Source organism: Furipterus horrens, unplaced genomic scaffold (genome assembly GCF_987537825.1).
Source record: "Furipterus horrens unplaced genomic scaffold, mFurHor1.1.pri manual_scaffold_5, whole genome shotgun sequence".
Classification (NCBI taxonomy): domain Eukaryota; kingdom Metazoa; phylum Chordata; class Mammalia; order Chiroptera; family Furipteridae; genus Furipterus; species Furipterus horrens.
In genome coordinates, this window is record NW_028327175.1 from 169,603,865 (window position 1) to 169,623,631 (window position 19,767).

The following is a 19,767-nucleotide window of genomic DNA, read 5'->3' on the forward strand; positions in this document are numbered from 1 at the left end:
AAAAGCCATCATACTACCATATTTTATTAAATTTAAGATACCTTAATTATAAAATATATCATTATTTTAAGAAAAAAGGAAAAAATTGTTGTCTAGCAAAAAGGCAACTTTTAACATGCCAATATTTCAGAGACCTATCTTAGAAAATAAAAAAATGTCTTTGTTGGAATTGGTGGATTTATCACCTTATCTGGCTTTGCAGTGAACTGTATTTACACTGATTACTGATTTAACCACAAATCGTGTTGTAAATTTATTGTGCATACGAGGAGAGGAAAGGTATGGGAGTGTACCTGTTTAGGAATATAAGGGCTAAATACTCATGTACTGAAAAAGAAAGGCAGCAGTTAATGTCTAGAATTAATAAATCAAGAACTAGCAACATTATTCAAACATAAATGTAAGCACATGAAGGAACAGCTAAAATAATTGAAACTGTGGCCTTTTGGCACAGACTAGGGTGGAGTCAGTTGTGATCAAGTGGTTTGGAGAATTGCTATTTTTATAACAAGTCTTGGACTTATAATGCATCTTTAACATATGTGTGTTACTTTGGTGTAAACAGAGGTAGAGGAAAACACACACACACACACACTACCTTTCTGGAGCTTAAAAATGGGACAAAAATTAGAAATTTGGGGCCCCAAACCTGCTCTTTCTTTGAAATATCTTATCTGGACATAAGGTTAAGACATGATTATATCCTGCTTAATTGGGCTCTAAGAAGACCAAGTATCCCCCTCCCCCTCCCCCCTGAATGGGAGTGTGGCCAAGGATGGCCCAGCATCCTCTTATCTCTGCAGAAAGCTTGGGTTTTTCAACCTGTTTGACCCCTGCCACAGCCTGATCAGATGTAACTATTGCCATTTCAAGTGTGTTGAGACTGAGACTGGAGCGGCCACTGCTGGTCACCCACCCCACCACATCTCAGCTGTTCCCTGCTGCAGAATCACAGAAGCCCTTCTCCCTCAGGAAGTGTCACTGTCATCTAACATTCTGTCCCCACTGTATTTTAGAGGAAGGAGGAAGAGGAGAGGAAGCGAGGAGAAGAGCAGATTCGTCTCCAGGAAGAGCAGAGGGCAAAGGAACTCTACTGGACACTGAAGCAGGCCCAGCTGCAGAGCCAAGCCAGTGAGAAGGAGGAGCGTGAATGGGAAGAACAGTGTGAGTAGAGCTTGGTCCTCGGGCTCCGGAGACCAGCCTGCCTTGCCCGTTCACCCTCCTCCCACTTGTTTACCTGTTCAGCCATCATTCTAGTTCACTCACTCAGCCCAGAAGCCTTTACCCAGGGCCAGCTGTGTGCCTGGTCCTGCTAAGGACCCAGAGAGTAAGAGCTGCACTCTCAAGGAGTGTATGTGCCTGTAGGGGAGATTTCTTACACTAAAATAGAAAACCCTACACTTCCTGAGTTACCAATAGTTTTCTGGCTCTGTTTCAAGTCCTGGGGATCCAGAGGTAAGGGATCATGGTGCTTATTTATCTTGGAGGAACTTACCAGGCAGGCAGGTTTAGATGCACAGGCTAAGGGCTCTAAGGGACAGTGCCATGCAGCGTTGTAAAGTGGAGGCTGATGGTGGTGTAGTGATAGCTGAGGCACAGAGGCTGCAGAGGATGCTCTAGACAAAGTACCCAGCACGTGTAAAAGCACATTGACAGGGGACTGTGGTTGGAGTAGCCAGCATATGTCAGGATGGTGACAAAGGAATGTGGTGTGCTAGGAAGCCGGAGATGCATGAGATGGCTATAAAGCTTGGAGAGCGTCACTGGGGTGGTGAGAAAGGGAAAGTTGAGCCAGGCCAAAGGGGTGGTGGGTTTTGTTTTGCTTTTTAAACAATTTTATTTGTTTATTTTTAGAGAGAGAGGAAGGGAGGGAGAAAAAGAGTGAAAAAAACATTGATGTGTGAGAGACACATCAATCAGTTGCTTCTCTCAGGACCCCAACTGAAAATCTGGCCTGCATCCCAGGCATGTCCCCTGACCAGGAATCAAAAAGGTGGCCCTTTCCTTTTCAGAATGATGCCCAATACACTGAGCCATAATGGTCAGGGCAGAAGGGTGGTGTTTTAATGTGTGCTCAGGCTGGCTTTAGTCAGGTCTGGTAAGACATGCAGACATGGAAATGACTGTCTTGCAGGAAGATTTTATTCCCGGATTCTTAGAAACCACAGGGAGCAGGCACGACACGCAGGGCCACACTGGGAAGCACCAGGCTCAGTCAGGAGGCAGAAGGAGTGAAGGGAAAATGTAGGCAAGAGCCTTTGTTGTGGCTTCTGTGGGAAAGGTAAAATACAGCAGGGTAAGCAGGCTAAGTTCTGACTAGTCTGAGTAATTTCAGCAGGCTTTGGGATGCAGGGGCTGCTTCCAGTTTTCTGATAGCTGGCCCTGGGGTGATTTGGGCAGGTAAACAGTGACCCAGAGTGTGAAAACTAGATAAAAGAGGTGGTTGGGATATGGGCTTTGGATCGGTTGGTTTGCATGTGGAAGTCACACTTGCACAACAGTTCTTTACAATCTTTAGGAATTGGAGAGCTCTGGGAGGGGCGGTCTCTAGGATCAGCAAGGTCCCAGATGTCAAGACACAAGAAATGCAGAAAATAAAAAGGCATGTAACAGAGGTGGCCAGTGAGTGACATGACTGAGGCTGAGTTTGGGAATGAGAGAAGAGAAGGCTGCTGCAATGGCTGCTGCAATGGTGACTGGAACCAAGGCCACAGCAGGGAGATATGAGGTGGCTTCCACTTCCAGCCCTCAGGTCTTCAGATTTTCTTAACTATTCATCAGGTTCAATAGATAGACTTCAAAAAAATTGAAATAAAATTCATACAACATAAAATTCATCCCTTTAGCATGTCCATTTCCGTGATTTTTAGTCTACTTACATTGTTGTACAATCATCACCACTATCTAATTCCAGAACATTTTCATTACCACAAAAGATACTGTACTCACAGGTTACTCCTTCTCCTGCCATGCCCCTGGAAATGACGATCTAATTCCCGTGCCTATGGGTTTGCCTATCTAGATTGGATATTTCATAGAAATAGTATCATACATTACATGGCCTTTTGTGTCTGAATTCTTTCATTTAGTGTGTTTATAAGGTCTATCATGTTATGCATGTATCAGCACTTACTTCTTTTTTTATGACTGAGTAAAATTCTAATGTATGCAGATATCATATTTTTGTTTATCTATTTGTAACTTGATAGACCTTTGGGTTGTTTCCACTTTTTGACTGTTATGAATAATGTTGCTCTGCTCATTTGTGGGGTTTTGTGTGAACATATATTTTCAATTCTCTTGGGTATATATCTAGGAGTGGAATTTCTGGGTCATATAGTAACTCTGTGTAACATTTTGAGAAACTGCTATACTGTTTTCCAAAGCGATTGCACCATTTTACATTTCTACAAGCAGTATATGAGGGTTCCAGTTTCTACATATTCTTGCCAACACTTGATATCTTCTGTCATTTTGATAATAGACATCCTACTAAATAGCGAGGTGCTATCTCATTGTGGTTTTGATTTGCATTTTCCTGGTGGTTGAAGATGTTGAGCACCTTTTCATGTACCAATAGGTCAGCTGCATGTCTTTTTTGAGTAAATATCTATTTAGGTCCTTTGCCCATTTTTAAATAAGGATATTTGTTTTTTTCCTTTTGAGTCATATGAGCTCCTTGTATGTTTTGCATATTAACCCCTTATTGGATATATGGTTGGCAGATATTTTCTCCCATGCCATAGGTTGCCTTTTCATTTTGTCGATTGTTTTCTTTGCTGTGCAGTAACATTTTAGTTGGATGTAGTTTTTTGATTTAATAAAGTATAGCTGATGGGAACTGTTCATGCATCTTCACCAGCACCTGGGCATCCCCACCCCTGGTAGTTCTGGTGTAAATTACTTGAGCTCTGTGCTTTGAAACTAGTTGCCATCTGCAAACAGAGACATTTTTTTTACTTCTTTTTTTTCTGATTTGGATGCATTTTATTTCTTTTCCTTTCTTAATATTTCTGTTTAGGGCTTCCAGTGTTTTGTTGAATAAAAGTGGTGAGAACAGGCCTTCTTGTCTTGTTCCTGAGTTTAGAGAAAAAACTTACTTTTTCACCATTGAGTATAACATTATTGGTGAGCTTGGCATATGTGGCTTTTATTGTGTTGACATATTTTTTTCTTTACCTCAACTGTTAAGTTTTTATCATGTTGAATTTTGTCAAATGCTTTTCATGCATCAATGGAGATGATAATATGATTTATATTCTTCAGTTTGTTGATGTGGTGTATCATATTGATTTATTTGCCTATAGTGAGCCAGCTTTGCATGACAGGAATAAATCCCACTTGCTTATGATATATAATTATTTTAATGTACTGTTGACTTTGGTTTGCTAATATTTTATTGAGGATTTTTTCATTATGTTTGTCAAGTGTATTGGCTAGTATTTTTTCTTGTATTGTCTCTCTTTGGCTTTGGTATGAGGATAATGTTGGCCTACTAAAATGAGTTTTGAAGTGTTCCCTCCTCTTCAATTTTTTGGAAGAGTTTGAGAAGAATATTTAAATATTCGGTAGAACTCACTAGTGAAGCCATATGGTCCTGGATTTTTCTTTCTTGGGAGATTTTTGATTACTAATTCGACTTTCTCACTAATATTTATTCTGTTCAGATATTCAGTTTCTTCATGATTCAGTCTTGATAGGTTGTATGTTTCTAGAAATTTATCAATTTCTTCTAGGTTTTCTAATTTGTTGGTAAATAATTGTTCATTGTTGTTTCTTATAATCCTTAGTATTTTTATGGTATCAGTTGTAATGTTTCCTCTTTCATTTCTGATTTTTTTATTTGCATCTTCTCTCTTTTCTCCTTAGTAAGTCTGACAGAAAGTTTTTCAGTTTCATCCATCTTTTCAAAAAAAATGGGTCTTAGTTTTATCTTTCCTATTTTTTTCTAGTGTCTATTCTATTTATTTCTGCTCTGATTTTATATATTATTTTCTTCCTTGATAACTTTGAGCTTAGTTTGTTCATCTTCTCATTCTTTGAGGTGTAAGGTTAGGTTATCTGAGATCTTTTTTCTTTATGTAGAAATTATTTATTACAACCTTTCTTCCTAGAATGTTTTAACTGCATTCCATGTTTTAATATATTGTATTTCTGTTTTCATTTATCTCAAGATATTTTTTCATTTCCCTTCTGATTTCTTCTTTGACCCATTTGTTTAGGATTGTGTTGTTTAATTTCTACATATTTTTGAATTAAGCAGTATTTTTTCTAATATTAATTTCAAGTTTCATAGAATTGTGGTCAGAAAAGATATTTGATTTGATTTTAATTGTCTTAAAAATTTTAAGATTTATTTTGTGACCTAACCTATGATCTATCCTTAAGAATGTTGCATGTGGGTTTGAGAAGAATGTATGTTCTGCTGTTGCTAAATGAAATGTTTTGTGTCTGTTTGCTAGGTCCATTTGGTCTTAAGTGAAGTCATGTCCAATGTTTCCTTATTGATTTTTCTGACTGAATGATCTATATATTATTAAAAGAGGGGTATTGACATCCCTTATTATTATTGTATTGCTGGTTATTTCTCTTTGCATAATGTTTTATCTATATATTTATTTGCTCTAATGTTGGGGGATTATATATTTATGATTGTTATACCTTCCTAATGAATTGACCCCCCTTATCATTATATAATCTCCTTTTCTCTTAATACCATATTTGGCTTAATATCTATTTTGTCTGATATAAGTTTAGCTACTCCTGATCTCTTTTTGTTTCCCCTTGCATAGATTATCTTTTTCTATCCAAGAAGGGAGAGCATTTGGAAAGGCCCTGTGGAGGAAATGACATTTGGTTTGGGAAAGTGGGAAGGTAAGGAAGGCAGGGAAGGGCATTATAGCAGTGGGAACAGCACTAAGGAAAAGTAAGGTCATTGTGTATATAGGACATGTGCATATTTTAATGTGGCTGCAGCCTGAAGTTCAATGATGAAAATGAGGCTGGAAAGATAAGACGGTCAAGAGCTAAGAAGGAGTCTTTCATTTAAATTCAGAATGGAAGGTAAAGTAGGACAAAGATTTATATTGAAAAAATACATTACAGAGTAGAGCCACATGAGATTTACTATGGTGTAGAGGAAGGAACACTGGACTGGCAGTCCTGTCCTAGCTCTGCCACTTGTGACCAGGAGCAAGTTCTTGCTCAGTTGCTCAGTTTCCTCATTTGTAAAATGGGGTAATCATTTTGAGTAGAGGTTTTTGGGAGGTTGAAAGGAGAGGAAAGAGACAAAGGTGTTTCTAAGTGGTAAAGGGCCGTCACTTGTAAAATGTTTCTCTTTTTGTAGCTACACAATGAGATGGAAAGTTATGGGTTGGGTGTTTCATTAGGGATGGAGAATGGAAATCATCTGGCGCAAGTCCTGCCTGATTGTTAATTAATGTACTGTGTGGCAAGAGAAAATGGAAAAACCTCCAAAAAACAGAGAAAGGATATGATAATACAGGTCCCAGGATTTTGGTTCCTCATTTTATGCTTTCTTAAAGAATCATGAGCTAAACTCTGGAGCCTGTCATTCAAATTTAGCAAAGCCATTCTGCACTCAATTAATTTAATATGAAAGATATAGTGGGCCATTAATCTACCAGGAGCAGCAGTTTTTGATAAAACATCTAAATTAAATTCTCCAAGCTAGAAAAAAAGGGGAATTGTTCCCATTAGTATCACTTGAATGCAGACTTAGTTATTCAGTTTAAACAGTAGAGCAGGCTCTGACTTCTGAGAAGCTCTGAATATATCAGGCAGAAATTCATTTATTGCTCAGCTGTGAACTTGTTGGAGTGTGGAATCAAGTAACATCTAGCTGCCCAGAGATTTAGAGATGAGCGAGAATGACTTGGTCAATGATATTGTGTACAAAACCTGGGCCTGCATTATTGTTAACCCCTTCCCTCCCTCCTTGAACTGTGTGATTCTGATGGTGCCCCTCACCCACAGTGGCACTCCAGTTGTCTCACCATTTCCAGGTTGTTGTCAGAGCTGAGCGAGAAAATGTGTGCCCATTATGGCATCCAGTGATATGGGTTCCATTCTCTTCCTTCCTAGAAAGGAGTGTGCTGTGAGTCTGGGTTTAATGTCAGTGATTCTAAAATGCTATTTGCTTGAGACAGGCAGAACCTGAGGGGGCTGGTGGAGATGCTGTGAGGTCTGGAGATGGGGTGGGGCAAAGCAGAATTCAGGGCTGGAGGGGAAGCTGAAGGGTACCCCAAAGAAGGGCCTTTTCTATCTACTGATGGGATGGGAAATTGTGTAGTTTCTCCTTCGACATAATTCATTCAAACTGCTCCTCAAACTCTGGTGCCACATGTTTTTGGTTTTACAATTCAGAATAATGCCAGTGTGAGTCCCCACATGTGTGGTTCGGGTCCTGCTTAGGGTTCTCTCTCCTCTTGAATTGCTGAAGATTCCCCAGAGGCTAAATGTTGTCCCATAGTGGAATCATTTTGGGATTCTGTGGAATCATTTTGAGGATTCTGCTTTTAAGGGATCCTTGAAGTTGCTTCTGGTGACCACCAGGGGTCACTGTTGGAAGCCATCAGGAATTGCAAGCTGGACAAAGAAGGTTGGCAGCTGACCTCGAACAGGGCACCAGATGAAGAGAGCCCCTTCCTCTGACCTGCATTCAGTTGTGGGTGAACCTTGCTGGCTTTCCCTGAGGCTCATCTCTCAGGGTTCCCTATCTTGGTGCCAAACCCACCTTTTCCCCAGGTGAAGGCTGTTCCAGTGGGTTGAGCCATCCGGGGGCCTGTGTACACATCCTTCCATATCTGCACTGCCTCTTTCCCTTTCTCAGGGGTCAGGAAATCTCTCCTTTTCACAAAGATTTTATTTTTTCCCATTTTCCTAACCAGTACTGTTGCTTCTACATAGCTCCCATCCCACCTCATGTCATCCCTTCCTCTACCTCTTTGCGCTTGTTGAGAATGGGCCTTCTAAAGATTGCGTTCTAGTCCTCTTACAACAGCACAGATAATATTTAATGAATCTCTATCATGTGTCAGGAACTGTCCAAGTCTGTTCTGTGTACTCTCACTTACCTCTCAATGCAGCCCTCTGAGGCCCCCATTTTACAGATGAGGAAATAAAGATATGGTAATTCAAGGTCATATGGAGTAGAAAATGGAACAGAATTTAAATACATCTACACCCACACACAACTTAAATCTGTATTGGTGCCTTTTCCTCTATAGAAAATTACTCACTAATTTTCAGGAACATTATTCTATTCACCCAAGGGGTTACTACATACTGATAATGCTTTGAAGTGTTCAATCTCTCTGTAGGATGTAACTGGATTATTTGGGTCTGTAAAACATGAAGTCTTGCCTTGACTAGTGTAGCTCAGTGGGTTGGGTTCAGGGCACAAGAGGCAACCCGATGATGTTTATCTCCCTCCCTTCCCTACCTTAACACATCTAAACTCAGTCCTCCTCTTCCTCTTCCTTCTACCCTGCTTCATCACCTGACTGTCAAAGGCAGAAACTTGGCTGTCATTCTGGTCTCTCCTTTTTCTCACTACTAGTCGGCAGCCGTCTGTCTCGAGAGACGATGGTGTAGCTTCTTAAGAGTCTATCTGCACCGCCGAGAATGGCTGTGCAGTCCGACTCAGGAGTGACACGGTATCTGTCTCCTCCCGTGTTGAATCGACATCTTGCGATGACGCTGGAGTGTCCTCTCCAGTGAAGCTGAAGCTACAGAGCCTGGGCAGGGTGATATGGAGGGTCTGCTGTTGCCCATGCAGCAGACCGCCCCCTCTCTTCGCAGCTGAAGGGTCCAAGGGAAAGACGGAGTCAATACAGCTTGGCTTCAGGTGCGCCGCAGGAGTTGCCGGTGTTGACTACAACGTCAAACCGCCTTAGGGACTCTGGCTCCGGATTTTCTGTCAGGGTTTACTCCCTTAGCCTTTCCCCTGAAGAGGTATGCCGCAAGGCAGCGGAGGTTTTTTGGAGTCAGAGTTTTCCTTCTCTGATGTGCCCTGACTGGAAGATCGAACCAGTGACACTTTTCTCACTACTAATCCCCAGATTACTGAGTTGTAAAGATTCAACCTCCTTAATAGTTTTCGAATTTACACCCCTCCTCCCCATTGTCCCAACTGTCTTAACTTTGACCCCTATTGTTCTTTGCCTAGATTTCTGATTTCCAAGCCTTCATTCTTGTCCCTGTCATATTAATTCCCGAGAGTGGAGCCAAATCAGTCTTTGAAAAGTGCCAACAGCATCCTGCTCCCCTAGTTAAAACTTTTCAGTGGCTTTCAGTCACTCTTGGTAACGTACTTAAGTTAATTAGCTAGTATTTACTGGTCTCCTAAAGGGTAGTTTCTGTTCTTCACCTCTTGTCTCTGCCTATGACAGCTTCCCTCTAGACATGCTGACCCATTTCCAGAGGAAGGCCTCAACTCCCTCTCACCTGTGGGTCTCCTTCCCTGAGCTTCCTCTACCTACAATACCCTCTGCTCAGTCTCTCGATTGAGTCCTGTGTGGACCCCAGGTAGCAGCTTAGAGGTCCTTCTCTGGAGGATTTCTCTGCTTGAGCCCCATGGCATCCTGTGAACATCCCACCACAGCTCCACTCATCATTTGCTGGTGTGTTTCCCCTACTAGACTGTAAAGTCTCTAAGGACAGAGACTGTGTCTTGCTCATTGCTGTACCCACATCCTCTAGTACCAGCCTGGCAGCCAACTGATATGGTGTCCTTGTGAAAATTTTAAAAAGGTGCCCATTTCTCAAGACTGAATTGCCATCTGCCAGAAAAGTGTTGCAACATCTGTACAAATCTATAATGATCATTCAGTGACTGTGCCCTCTGCAGTTGTGCAACGCACAGCTTGGTCCTGCACAGCACAAAGCAGGCACTAAATATCTTGTGCTGAATAAACATGCACACCCCACCCAAATGTATTATTTAAAGTGTTAGAAACCCCGCCCTTCACAATGATGAGCCTGGTTGTGTTTCTGGAGCTATGTAACTGCTCACGGAGATTCTGCCAAGAGGAAAACCAACCCCTGTCATCTCTTTAGTGTTAGAGAACTGAGCAGGAGGCTTGGGGACAGATAAGGACATGATTCCAGAACAGCCGGGGAGTTTTGGCAGCACTTGGATGGAGAATGATACTTTTCCATGAAGGGAAAACTAAGACCCATGGGGATGAAAACTTGCCCTAGGCTAGACAGAGAGTTAGGAGACATGCCAAGCAGAATGTTCATCTCCCCCCTCTACCCCCTGACCCCCCACCCCTGAGCAGGGGCCGCTAAAATTCCCAGGTCTGATATGGGTGAGGTTGGACTCCGAAAACCATGAGATTCTGTGTTTATTATTGAGCAGGAGGGTTCCAGCTAGGCAATACTGGAGAGCAATCTCTCAGTTCTGAGGAGGTGACCCCAGGCCAGACAGGTGTGGGTGCATCCTGTGATAGGAGGGCAGAGCTGGAAGGGAACTTTCCTTCTGATCTGCAGATAAGAGACAGAGGGTCTGAGGTGAGCCCACAGGGCTCACACATCCAGCTAATGCTGACACATAGCTGTGCTCCAGGCTCTTGATTCTCAGCCTGATGCTTGCTAAACTGGAATGTTACAGAATATCCATTTTTTAAATTGTGGTAAAGTATACAACTTAAAACTTACCATTTTAACCATTTTAAGTGTATAGTTCAACAGCATTAGATACATTCACGTTGTGATACCATCACCACCATCTCCAGAACTTTCTCACCTTCCCGAACTGAAACTCTGTGCCCCTTAAATAATAACTCCCTATTCCTCCCTTCACACAGCCCCTTGCAACCACCATTCTGTTTTTTGCTATATGGAATATAAGCAGAATCATACAATATTTCTCCTTTGTGTGTGACTTATTCATTTAACACAGTGCCCTCAAGGTTCATCTATGTTGCCATATGTGTCAGAACTTCCTTCCTTTTAGGGATGAGCAATATTCCATTGTATGTATATACCATGCTTTGTTTATCTATTCACCTATTAATGGATATTTTGTTTCTACCTTTTGGCTCTTGTGAATAGTGCTGTTGTGAACACTGGTGCACAAATATCTGTTCGCATCCCTGCTTTCAGTTCTTTTGGGTATATATCCAGAGTGGAATTGCTGGATCATATGGTAATTATATGTTTAATTTTTTATGGAATTGCTATACTATTTTCCACAGCAGCTGCACTATTTTATATTCCCATCAACAATACACAAGGGTTCCAATTTCTCCCTGCCCTTGCCAACACTTGTTACTTTCTGTTTTGTTAATAAAATTTTTTAAAATAGTAGCCATTCTGATGGATGTGAAGTGATATCTCATTGTGGTTGGTCCACTTTTTAATATCTAAAGTCAGCCTTTCTTAGGAAGTCATCAGTATTTTTATGCTATCTCAGTTGTCTTTATGGTACTTCTGTGAGATGAGGCTCACTCTCCTTTTAAGAGTTGGAGAAAGGAGTCCCTGGAACCTACCTTAGAAGGGAATGATCATGGCCCCCTCTGTTCTGAGTGCACAGCGGCTCTTGCAGTGCCTGTTGGACAGGCCTGTGGAAGGTCTCCTCAGGCCAGAGTGTGGGTTGTGGGAGGAAGCAGAAGGTAACTTGATTTGAGCACTCAGCTCCTCAGTGGGTCCTCTGGAGCACGAGGACAGTCCAATAATTGCTGGCTCAGGGTTGTGGCTGCTCCTAATGTGGTTCCTAGTGTTAGTTGTGGCTGTTTTTGCTGGGTTAGATGAAAAAGTACTCCATGAATTCTAGTTCCTCATAGCAGATTCATGAGATACAGTCCAAATACTTTCCTGATTCTGAGAAGGAACTAAAAACAACCCTTTAAGATTTTGAGTGTAATTTAAGGGAAGCTGTTTATAAATTGTCACAGGTTAGATTCCCTGTGACAGACCAACAAGGGTGCCCCCTCCTGGACTGGCCAAGAACTGTTCATGGCTCTGTTTTGGAAAGAGCAATACCAGGGCTAACGAAAATAAAAATTTTAGTTAACTTACCATGGTGCTTATTGATTCTAAGTGGTTTATGTTATTAGCTGTCCTAATCTTCATAACAACTATATGAAGTAGTGACCAATATTATCTACATTTTACTTATGAGGAAGTGGACGCCCAGGGTGATTAAGTAACTTGTTTAGAGTCACACAGCTGGTAAACGGTGTTGGGATCAGAACCTAGGCAACCTGACTCCAGACATTGGGAGATGTAAAGAAAGGGTCAAGTTCAGATGCCTGGTTTAATAAGACATTGCTTTTCCAAAGCATTTCATAACTTATAGTGTTTATATGTTTCGTTTAATCTTCATAACAACTCAGTGAGGTGGACATTCATGCCATTCTCATTTTGACAGAGGTGGAAACTGAGGCCTAGAGACATCTGAGACTTTCTTAGGAAAGCTTTTGTGAAGCGTTGGTGAGGATGAAGAGAAAAAGGAACCTTTGTTACCCTGCTGGGCGGGGGTGGGGGGGGATGAAAATTGGTTCAGTTGCTCTAGAAAGCATTATGGAGGTTCCTCAAAAAAATAAAAAACAAAACTAACATATGGTCCAGCAATTTTCTGGGTATATAACCAAAGGAAATGAAAATAGGATATTGAAAAGATATCTGCACTCCCATGTTCATTGAGGCATTATTCACAACAGTGGATAAATAGATAAAGAATATGTGGAACATACATATACACAAACTCTGACTCCAAAAAACCTCCGCTGCCTTGCGGCATACCTCTTCAGGGGAAAGGCTAAGGGAGTAAACCCCGACAGAAAATCCGGAGCCGGAGTCCCTAAGGCGGTTTGATGTTGTAGTCAACACTGGCAACTCCTGCGGCGCACCTGAACCCAAGCTGTATTGACTCCGTCTTTCCCTTGGACCCTTCAGCTGCGAAGAGAGGGGGGGTCTGCTGCATGGGCAACAGCAGACCCTCCATATCACCCTGCCCAGGCTCTGTAGCTTCAGCTTCACTGGAGAGGATGCTCCAGCGTCATCGCAAGATGTCGATTCAACACGGGAGGAGACAGATACCGTGTCACCCCCGAGTCGGACTGCACAGCCATTCTCGGCGGTGCAGATAGACTCTTAAGAAGCTACACCATCGTCTCTCGAGACGGACGGCTGCCGACGACGACGACGACTGCAATATTATTCAGCCATGAGAAAGAAGGAAATCTTGCCATTGCGACAACATGGTTGGACCTTGAGATCACTACGCTAAGTGAGATAAATCAGACAGAGAAAGGCAAATATGGTTTGTTCTCATGTATATGTGGAATCTAAAAAAGTCAAACTTGTAGAAACAGAGAGAAGAATGGTGGTTCTGAGAGGCTGGAGGTGGTAGTAGAGGAACTGGGGAGATGTTGGTCACAGGGTACAAAGTTGCAGTTAAAAGATGAATAAGTTTTGGAGATCCAATGCACAGCATAGGATTATAAACAGTACTGTATTATATACTTGAAAGTCACTAAGAGACTGGATCTTAAATGATCTCATCACAAAAATGAAATGATAATTGTGATGTGATGGAGGTAGTAACTCCAAGGCAGAGATCTTGCTTCCTGCTTGTAGCATGTCAGTGTGCTCAGTGCTGCTGCTGGACATTTCTGAGCTGGCCTGGCTGCCCATACATAGCAGTCTTGGTTGGTAAACACAGAGGAGAGTTTGCAGAGTGGAGAGGGTAGGGTAGGGTGGGGGAGTCGGGAGCTTTGTGGGGCCAGAGCACCCTGAGTGGGGAGGAACTGAAAGCCCTATTGTGCTGGAAGAAAGTGGGGTGGGTGGGACACTTCTTAAGGACCAAGGGATTTGCCCTTTATCCTGTGCAGTAGGAGACACTGGAGACTTTTGAGAAAGACAAGAGTGGGATTAGAACTGGACTTTGGGAGGCTTGTCTCTGTGTGACCAATGACTCAGGGCCGCCCCTAGCTGAATTCCAAAAACTTGTCTTCCTAGTCTGTATATGATCTTCCTTCTGTAACCTGTCTGTCTGTCACTGAGTGCTACTCTCTTTCAGGGGCTATATAAACTCTCAAGGGTCATTGGCCCTTGAAGGGCACAAGTTTCTGTGTTTAGTTTGCAGCCTAGTGACTTCAAAGGCCATAATGGAGCCTGCGCCTTGGGTGAGCCTCTCACCACATGCGTAGCAGACGTTATGGTGTCTTAGTACCAGAACTTACAGGCAAGCTGACTGGGCCCTGAAACCTAGGTTTTTTTTCATGGCTCCCTCCTCTTCTTTCTCTGGAAAACTCCTGTTGAACTTTCCAGACCTAGGTAGGTGCTCTTTTGCAGCATGTGAGCCCCTGTTGCTCCTAAACTCTGACAGTACTGAATTGATCCCTGTTTTTATTCTTAGAGATATTTATTTGTCTATTTTTCTAGCTAGGCTCAAGTGCCTTAAGGAAAAGGTCTAGTCTTGGTTCTCTCTGTGTCCAGTGCAGGCCTGACATTGCTTAAATACTTAATTGGGCACAGTCATCCAAAATGTGTATTAACTGCTGATTGATACCTATGTGTTCTACAGCAACGAGTAACCAAAGAAAATTCCCCACTGGCCCTCGTTAAGCCCACAGACCATTGGAGCTTCTGCTTGTGACCTCCATATCCATAACTACCAGCTGAGAGACAGACTTCATGCTGCCTTCCTCAGTTCTGGGGAATGTTATGTTTCAAGAAAGGGTTTTTGGCAACTTCAGATTGGAAGTGCTTTCTTTTAGGAATAGGGCTATTGACCTCCAAATACTAACAGACTCTGGCATTGGTAGGTTGTAGGTGCTTGCTGCATGTGTACTGAATGGAGTTGGAGCAGAAATATATGGGTAAGATTTTACTCCAGAAGAGGAAGGTGACCTGCTTGGGGCAGGGCTTGGTAGTCATGAACAATGAAAAGAACACAGCCAGCTCTAAGAATTCTCTATGAAGGGATTAGATTTTAGAGGCAGATATGCCTGACAAGATGCAATCAGGCTACTAAATAGTTGGTTTTAATTTAACACCTTGCCTCCAACAGGTTTTGTTGCCTCTCTTGGCATTTTCTCAGTTCCAGGACACCCTTTCAAGTTTTAGAAGCAGTAACATGCAAATGTCTTTTCACGGCCACTTGGCTGAGACAGGACCCTGTGTTGAGAAACCGAAAAAGCCAGAAGGCTGGGGAGAGAGGCATCTTGGAGTTTTGTAATCTGTGGAGTAGCAGAGCTATCAAAGAATCCTCTCCACCCCCCACCCAACACACCCACACATCAGCTGTCAAGCCCAAGGAAACTAATGAGAGAGGGTCCCACAACTGAGATATCAGTGTTTTCAACAACTCATCCTGGTATCAGAATTGGTGGTTCCTTGGCCACTGGTCCCGCCGGCCAAGTCAGTGTCCTCCCTTGGGCCTCAATTTCCACATGACTAATGTTCCTAAGTGCTCTTTCAGCTTTTTGTAGGAAAGAGTGGGGCTCTGGTGTCAAATGCACCTGGGTTTTTAAAAAATTATTAAATTTTTATTTTTATTGATTATGCTATTACAGTTGTCTCATTTTTTCCCCCTTTGCCACCCTCTGCCTGGTACCTCCCTTCCCTCCAGCAATACCGCCCTCCCTTAGTTCATGTCCATGGGTCATGCATACAAGTTCTTCAGCTTCTCCATTTACTTTACTATTTTTAATGTCCCCCTATTTTGTTCTTACCAGTTGTTTCTTGATCCCTGCACCTTTCCCTCCATTCTCCCCCTTCCCCCTTTCTGCTGATAACCCTCACGGTGCTGTTCCTGTTCTAGTTGTTTGCTTAGTTTGTCTTTTAGATTCATTTATTGATAGAGTTTGTTGTCACTTTACTATTTATAGTTTTGATCTTCGTCTTTTTCTTTTTTTTTTTAAAGTATATTTTATTGGTTATGTTGTTACAGTAGTTCCAATTTTTTTCCCCTTTGCTCCCCTCTGTCCAGTACCCCCCTTCCCTCCAGCAATCCCATCCCCCTTAGTTCATGTCCATGGGTCATGCATGTAAGTTCTTTGGCTTCACCCTTTCCTATATTATTCTTAACACCCCCCTGTCTATTTTGTACCAACCAATTATGCTTTTTAGTCCCTGCATCATTTCCCATTTCTCTCCCTCCCCCCTCCCAGCTGATAACCCTCCAAATGATCCCCATACCTATGATTCTGTCCCTATTCTGGTTTCCTTAGTTGGATTTTGTTTTTATTTTTTTGATTCAGTTGCTGATAGTTGTGAGCTTGTTGTCATTTTAGTGTTCATAGTTTTGATTTCTTTTTTGTGAGTAAGTCCCTTTGGGCAAGTTAGTTACCCACCCAGAGACTGGGTTTCTGATGTAGAAACAGTGATGTGCCCTCCTCTCTGGGTGGTTGGGGGAAGTGTCTTTCTTGAGATATTGCAGAGAAAGCATGCAGCACAGGGCAGGGCACAGAGAAAGTCTACAGCCCATGTGGGTGATGACAGTGGTACTTGGACATGCTGACCACTTTGAAAGGTACTCTTGAAGCTGGGAGGTTAGGCACAGTGTTTGAGAAGCTGCTCTGTGCAGGTCACTACCAGGAAGAAATATGTGTGGAGATGTAAATTTCCACCTGAAGGGTTTTTGCTCATTCTGGAACAGGACCACGGGAACAGCCTGATGACCCCAAACTGTCATGAACGTCTTTATCTCCACAGGGACAGGCTAGTTTAGGGCTTCTGGTTAGGGCTGCTCTTGACCCACCTTACCATTTGGGGCTCTAAGCTTTCATGCAGCCCATGTAGGGGAATCCTGTGAATCCTGGGACCCTGGGAGAGACACAGGCTCTTGGCCCAGTCCTGGCTTGCTCAGTGTATGGCCTAGACTTCGGCTCTAGAAAAATGTGCTCTCTTCCTTTCCAGTGCGTCGGTCCAAGGCAGCTGATGAAGAGAGAAGGCGCCGAGCCCAGCGCGCGCGGGACGAGTACCGGCGCCTTTCGCTCCGTGCCATCCAGAAGGGCACCGTCTCTGGCCTTAGCTTCATGTTCCGAGAGCTTGGACAGAGCCATGAGCAGGAGGCCAGACTCTACCACCACTTCCCAGGCCCAGGTCCACCATTACCTCTTGGAATGCCTGTCAGGTGGGTCTGGTGGGGCTGGAGGCCTCTGCATGGGCAGGCCTGGCTGGGGACAGGGCTTTGGATGGGAGAATGGGGAACTGGGGATCCAGTCCTGGTTCTGCCTCTATCTCGCTGTGAAATTCGGGGCTAATCATTTCCCCTCTGTGGGCCTTGGTGTCCCAGACTGTGTAATGGGACAGGAGGGGGGATAGGTGGGGGTTGGAGATTTCTAATAACTCTAGAGTTCGGGGATTCTAAACCTTTTTGAGATCTCGGATTCTTTTGAGAATCTAAACTGTGTACCCTCTTCCCTCCAATATGTGCATATATAAATACCCAAAAATATTTGCATATAATTTCAAGCCCTTAAATGTCCACAGATTCCAGGTTAAGAACTTAAAATGTAAGGCCTCAAGTTGACTAAATATGGCCCAGTGGCCTGGAAAGCAAGGCCGGCTGCCTCTGGAGCCACAGGCAGTGCTGGTGGATCCTGGGTTCTGATAGTAGGTTTATAGATGAGCGTGGTGGCATGCAGAAGGCTCTCACACACTAGCATCACTGGAGGGGTCTGGCAAGGGCACTTAGGTGATTGCTCGTGATCGCCAGGACCGAGGGTGAGGTGGTTGCTTGGAGCCTCTCCACTTTCTGCCTGTGCCCACCTGAGGCCAGCCCCAAGGTCTGTGTCCTTATCATTGCTGAGCAACTACCTCCCCCAGTGAAAGCTCAGGGGCTGGGTGGTGGTGAGTGCCTGCTGGATCCCTGAGCCACAGTTAATCTGCAGAAGAGTCTATTCATCCCAGAGGATGAAGGCCTGCCTGAGTTTTGCTTTAATTGAGATTTAGAATTATTCATACCCCTCTTCTTCTTTTCTCTGCAGCCCAGGGAGAGCTGATCATGTCTGAATATTTTCCTTTCTTTCCTTCTTTCTTCTTTTTCTCCTCTGTCACTGTGATTTACAAACCAGAAAGTTTAAAAAGATATATGGAGAAATGACCAATTCCCATCCTTGCTGTCTATTTACTCAGTCTCCTCTTTCCCCAAGGGAACTACTGTTCTCAGTTTTTGTACCTGCCTAGTCCCTTTTTGTAATTGCCAACATAAAAAGTCATCCCTCTCTTTTTTTTTCATAATATTTGCATATTCTACAGAGTTTTGCCTTGTGATTTTTCCCCACTTATATTTTGGAGATCTTTTCATATCAATTCTTAACTATCAATTTAGTTTTATTTAGTTTTATTTTTATAGCTGCATAGTATTCCACTACAAGAATGTGCTATAATTTACTTATCAAAAACTTTATTAATGAAATTGGTGTTGTTTGAAATCTTTGATCATTACCAATAATAGCCTTATTGAATAACCTTGTAGATATTAATTTTATACACACACAACTATTACCTACAAGAGAGAGTCCCCAAAGTAAGATCATTGGATTAAGGATTACTTGCATTTACATCATTGATACTTATCTCAAGTTGCTCTTCATAGGAGTTGTGCCAATGAACACTCTCATCCTTTAGCCTTGTCAGCAGTTTGTTGTCAGACTTTTGTTTTGTGTGAGAAATATATCTCAGTGAACATTTAAAATTGCATTTATATTTATGAGTGAGATTAAGTATTTTGTATGTGTAAAGACCGTTGGTATATACTCTACCTGTATTTTCATTGTACTATTATTTTTTTCCTTAACCCCCATGTCTAAGAACTGTTTAAATATTAGGGAAGAGCATCCTTTTGTTTGTGATAAATGCTTTTTTTCCTGTTTGTCGTTTGTCTTTTGACTTTTGCAATTATGTTTTCTGTCATGTGGGAATTCTTGATTTTTATGAGGTCAGATTTTCTTTTATGTTTCCTGGCTTTGGAAACATAGTTAGAAAAGCCCTCTTGGAATTTTCCCAGGAAAAAATTATAATCCTTAATTTTAAAGGGAACAGGTGATCTGTCCTTCAGGCCCACATGGTGGAGCTGCATAGACAGTGGTACAGCCTGTCTCCAGGCCAGCTGTGGGTCGTGTCAGTAGGAGAGCAGCGACCACCACAGTGAGCTGTCTAAGGGGACCGGGGCCCCGCAGATGGAGCGGAAGACCCAGGTGCCCCAGAGGCCATGCATCAGCCTCCCTCCTGTGGCTGCCCCATTGGATACGTCCCTCTGGCTTCACTGCCCCCAACTGTGCAGTACTGGCACTGGCCAGCCCACCCTTATCTGACTGTGCTGAGGGACAGATACACATTGTTTATGGGAAAGTGCTCCGGGTGCAGGAGTAAAGCCTCTGGCCAGGTGGCTTCTTGGAGTACATTCCTAGCATTTATATTCTGGTGAATCATATTCTCTGCTTAGAAACAGAGGGATAAGAGTGAACACATTTTTCTTGCTGTTATTTATAACTTCCTCTTGCCTTCTAAGGAAAATGTGTCCTAGGAACCAGAGTTTTTCCTTTGAGCAGTTATTCACTGGGGAATGCAAGTGTGAAGGAAGAGGCTGGGCAGGGCTACAGTGTGCTGCTTAATAAAGAAGAAATGCCTCTGGGTTACTGTGAGGGAGAAACCCCAAAGTGTGGATCAGTGGGAGCAACGCTGTAAGTGGGGGGTGAAGAAGAGCCCAGGGAAGCCAGTGGGAAAGATGTTTAGAGAACAAACTCCACTGCTAGTGGCTTTAAGCCATGCAATGGAACCTCACCC

The 19,767-nt window shown here is 43.0% G+C and overlaps 1 protein-coding gene across 1 annotated transcript in view; it reads left to right on the forward strand.

Annotated features, from left to right (window-relative positions):
• The window catches only part of SH2D4B (SH2 domain containing 4B), a 59,362-nt gene that overhangs the window by 12,765 nt on the left and 26,830 nt on the right, over positions 1-19,767 (forward strand). Inside the window, exons 3-4 of the mRNA XM_090279493.1 lie at positions 1,017-1,164; positions 16,894-17,110. Coding sequence (XP_090135619.1) covers positions 1,017-1,164; positions 16,894-17,110 — 365 coding nt within the window. The remainder of the gene's footprint in view (positions 1-1,016; positions 1,165-16,893; positions 17,111-19,767) is intronic.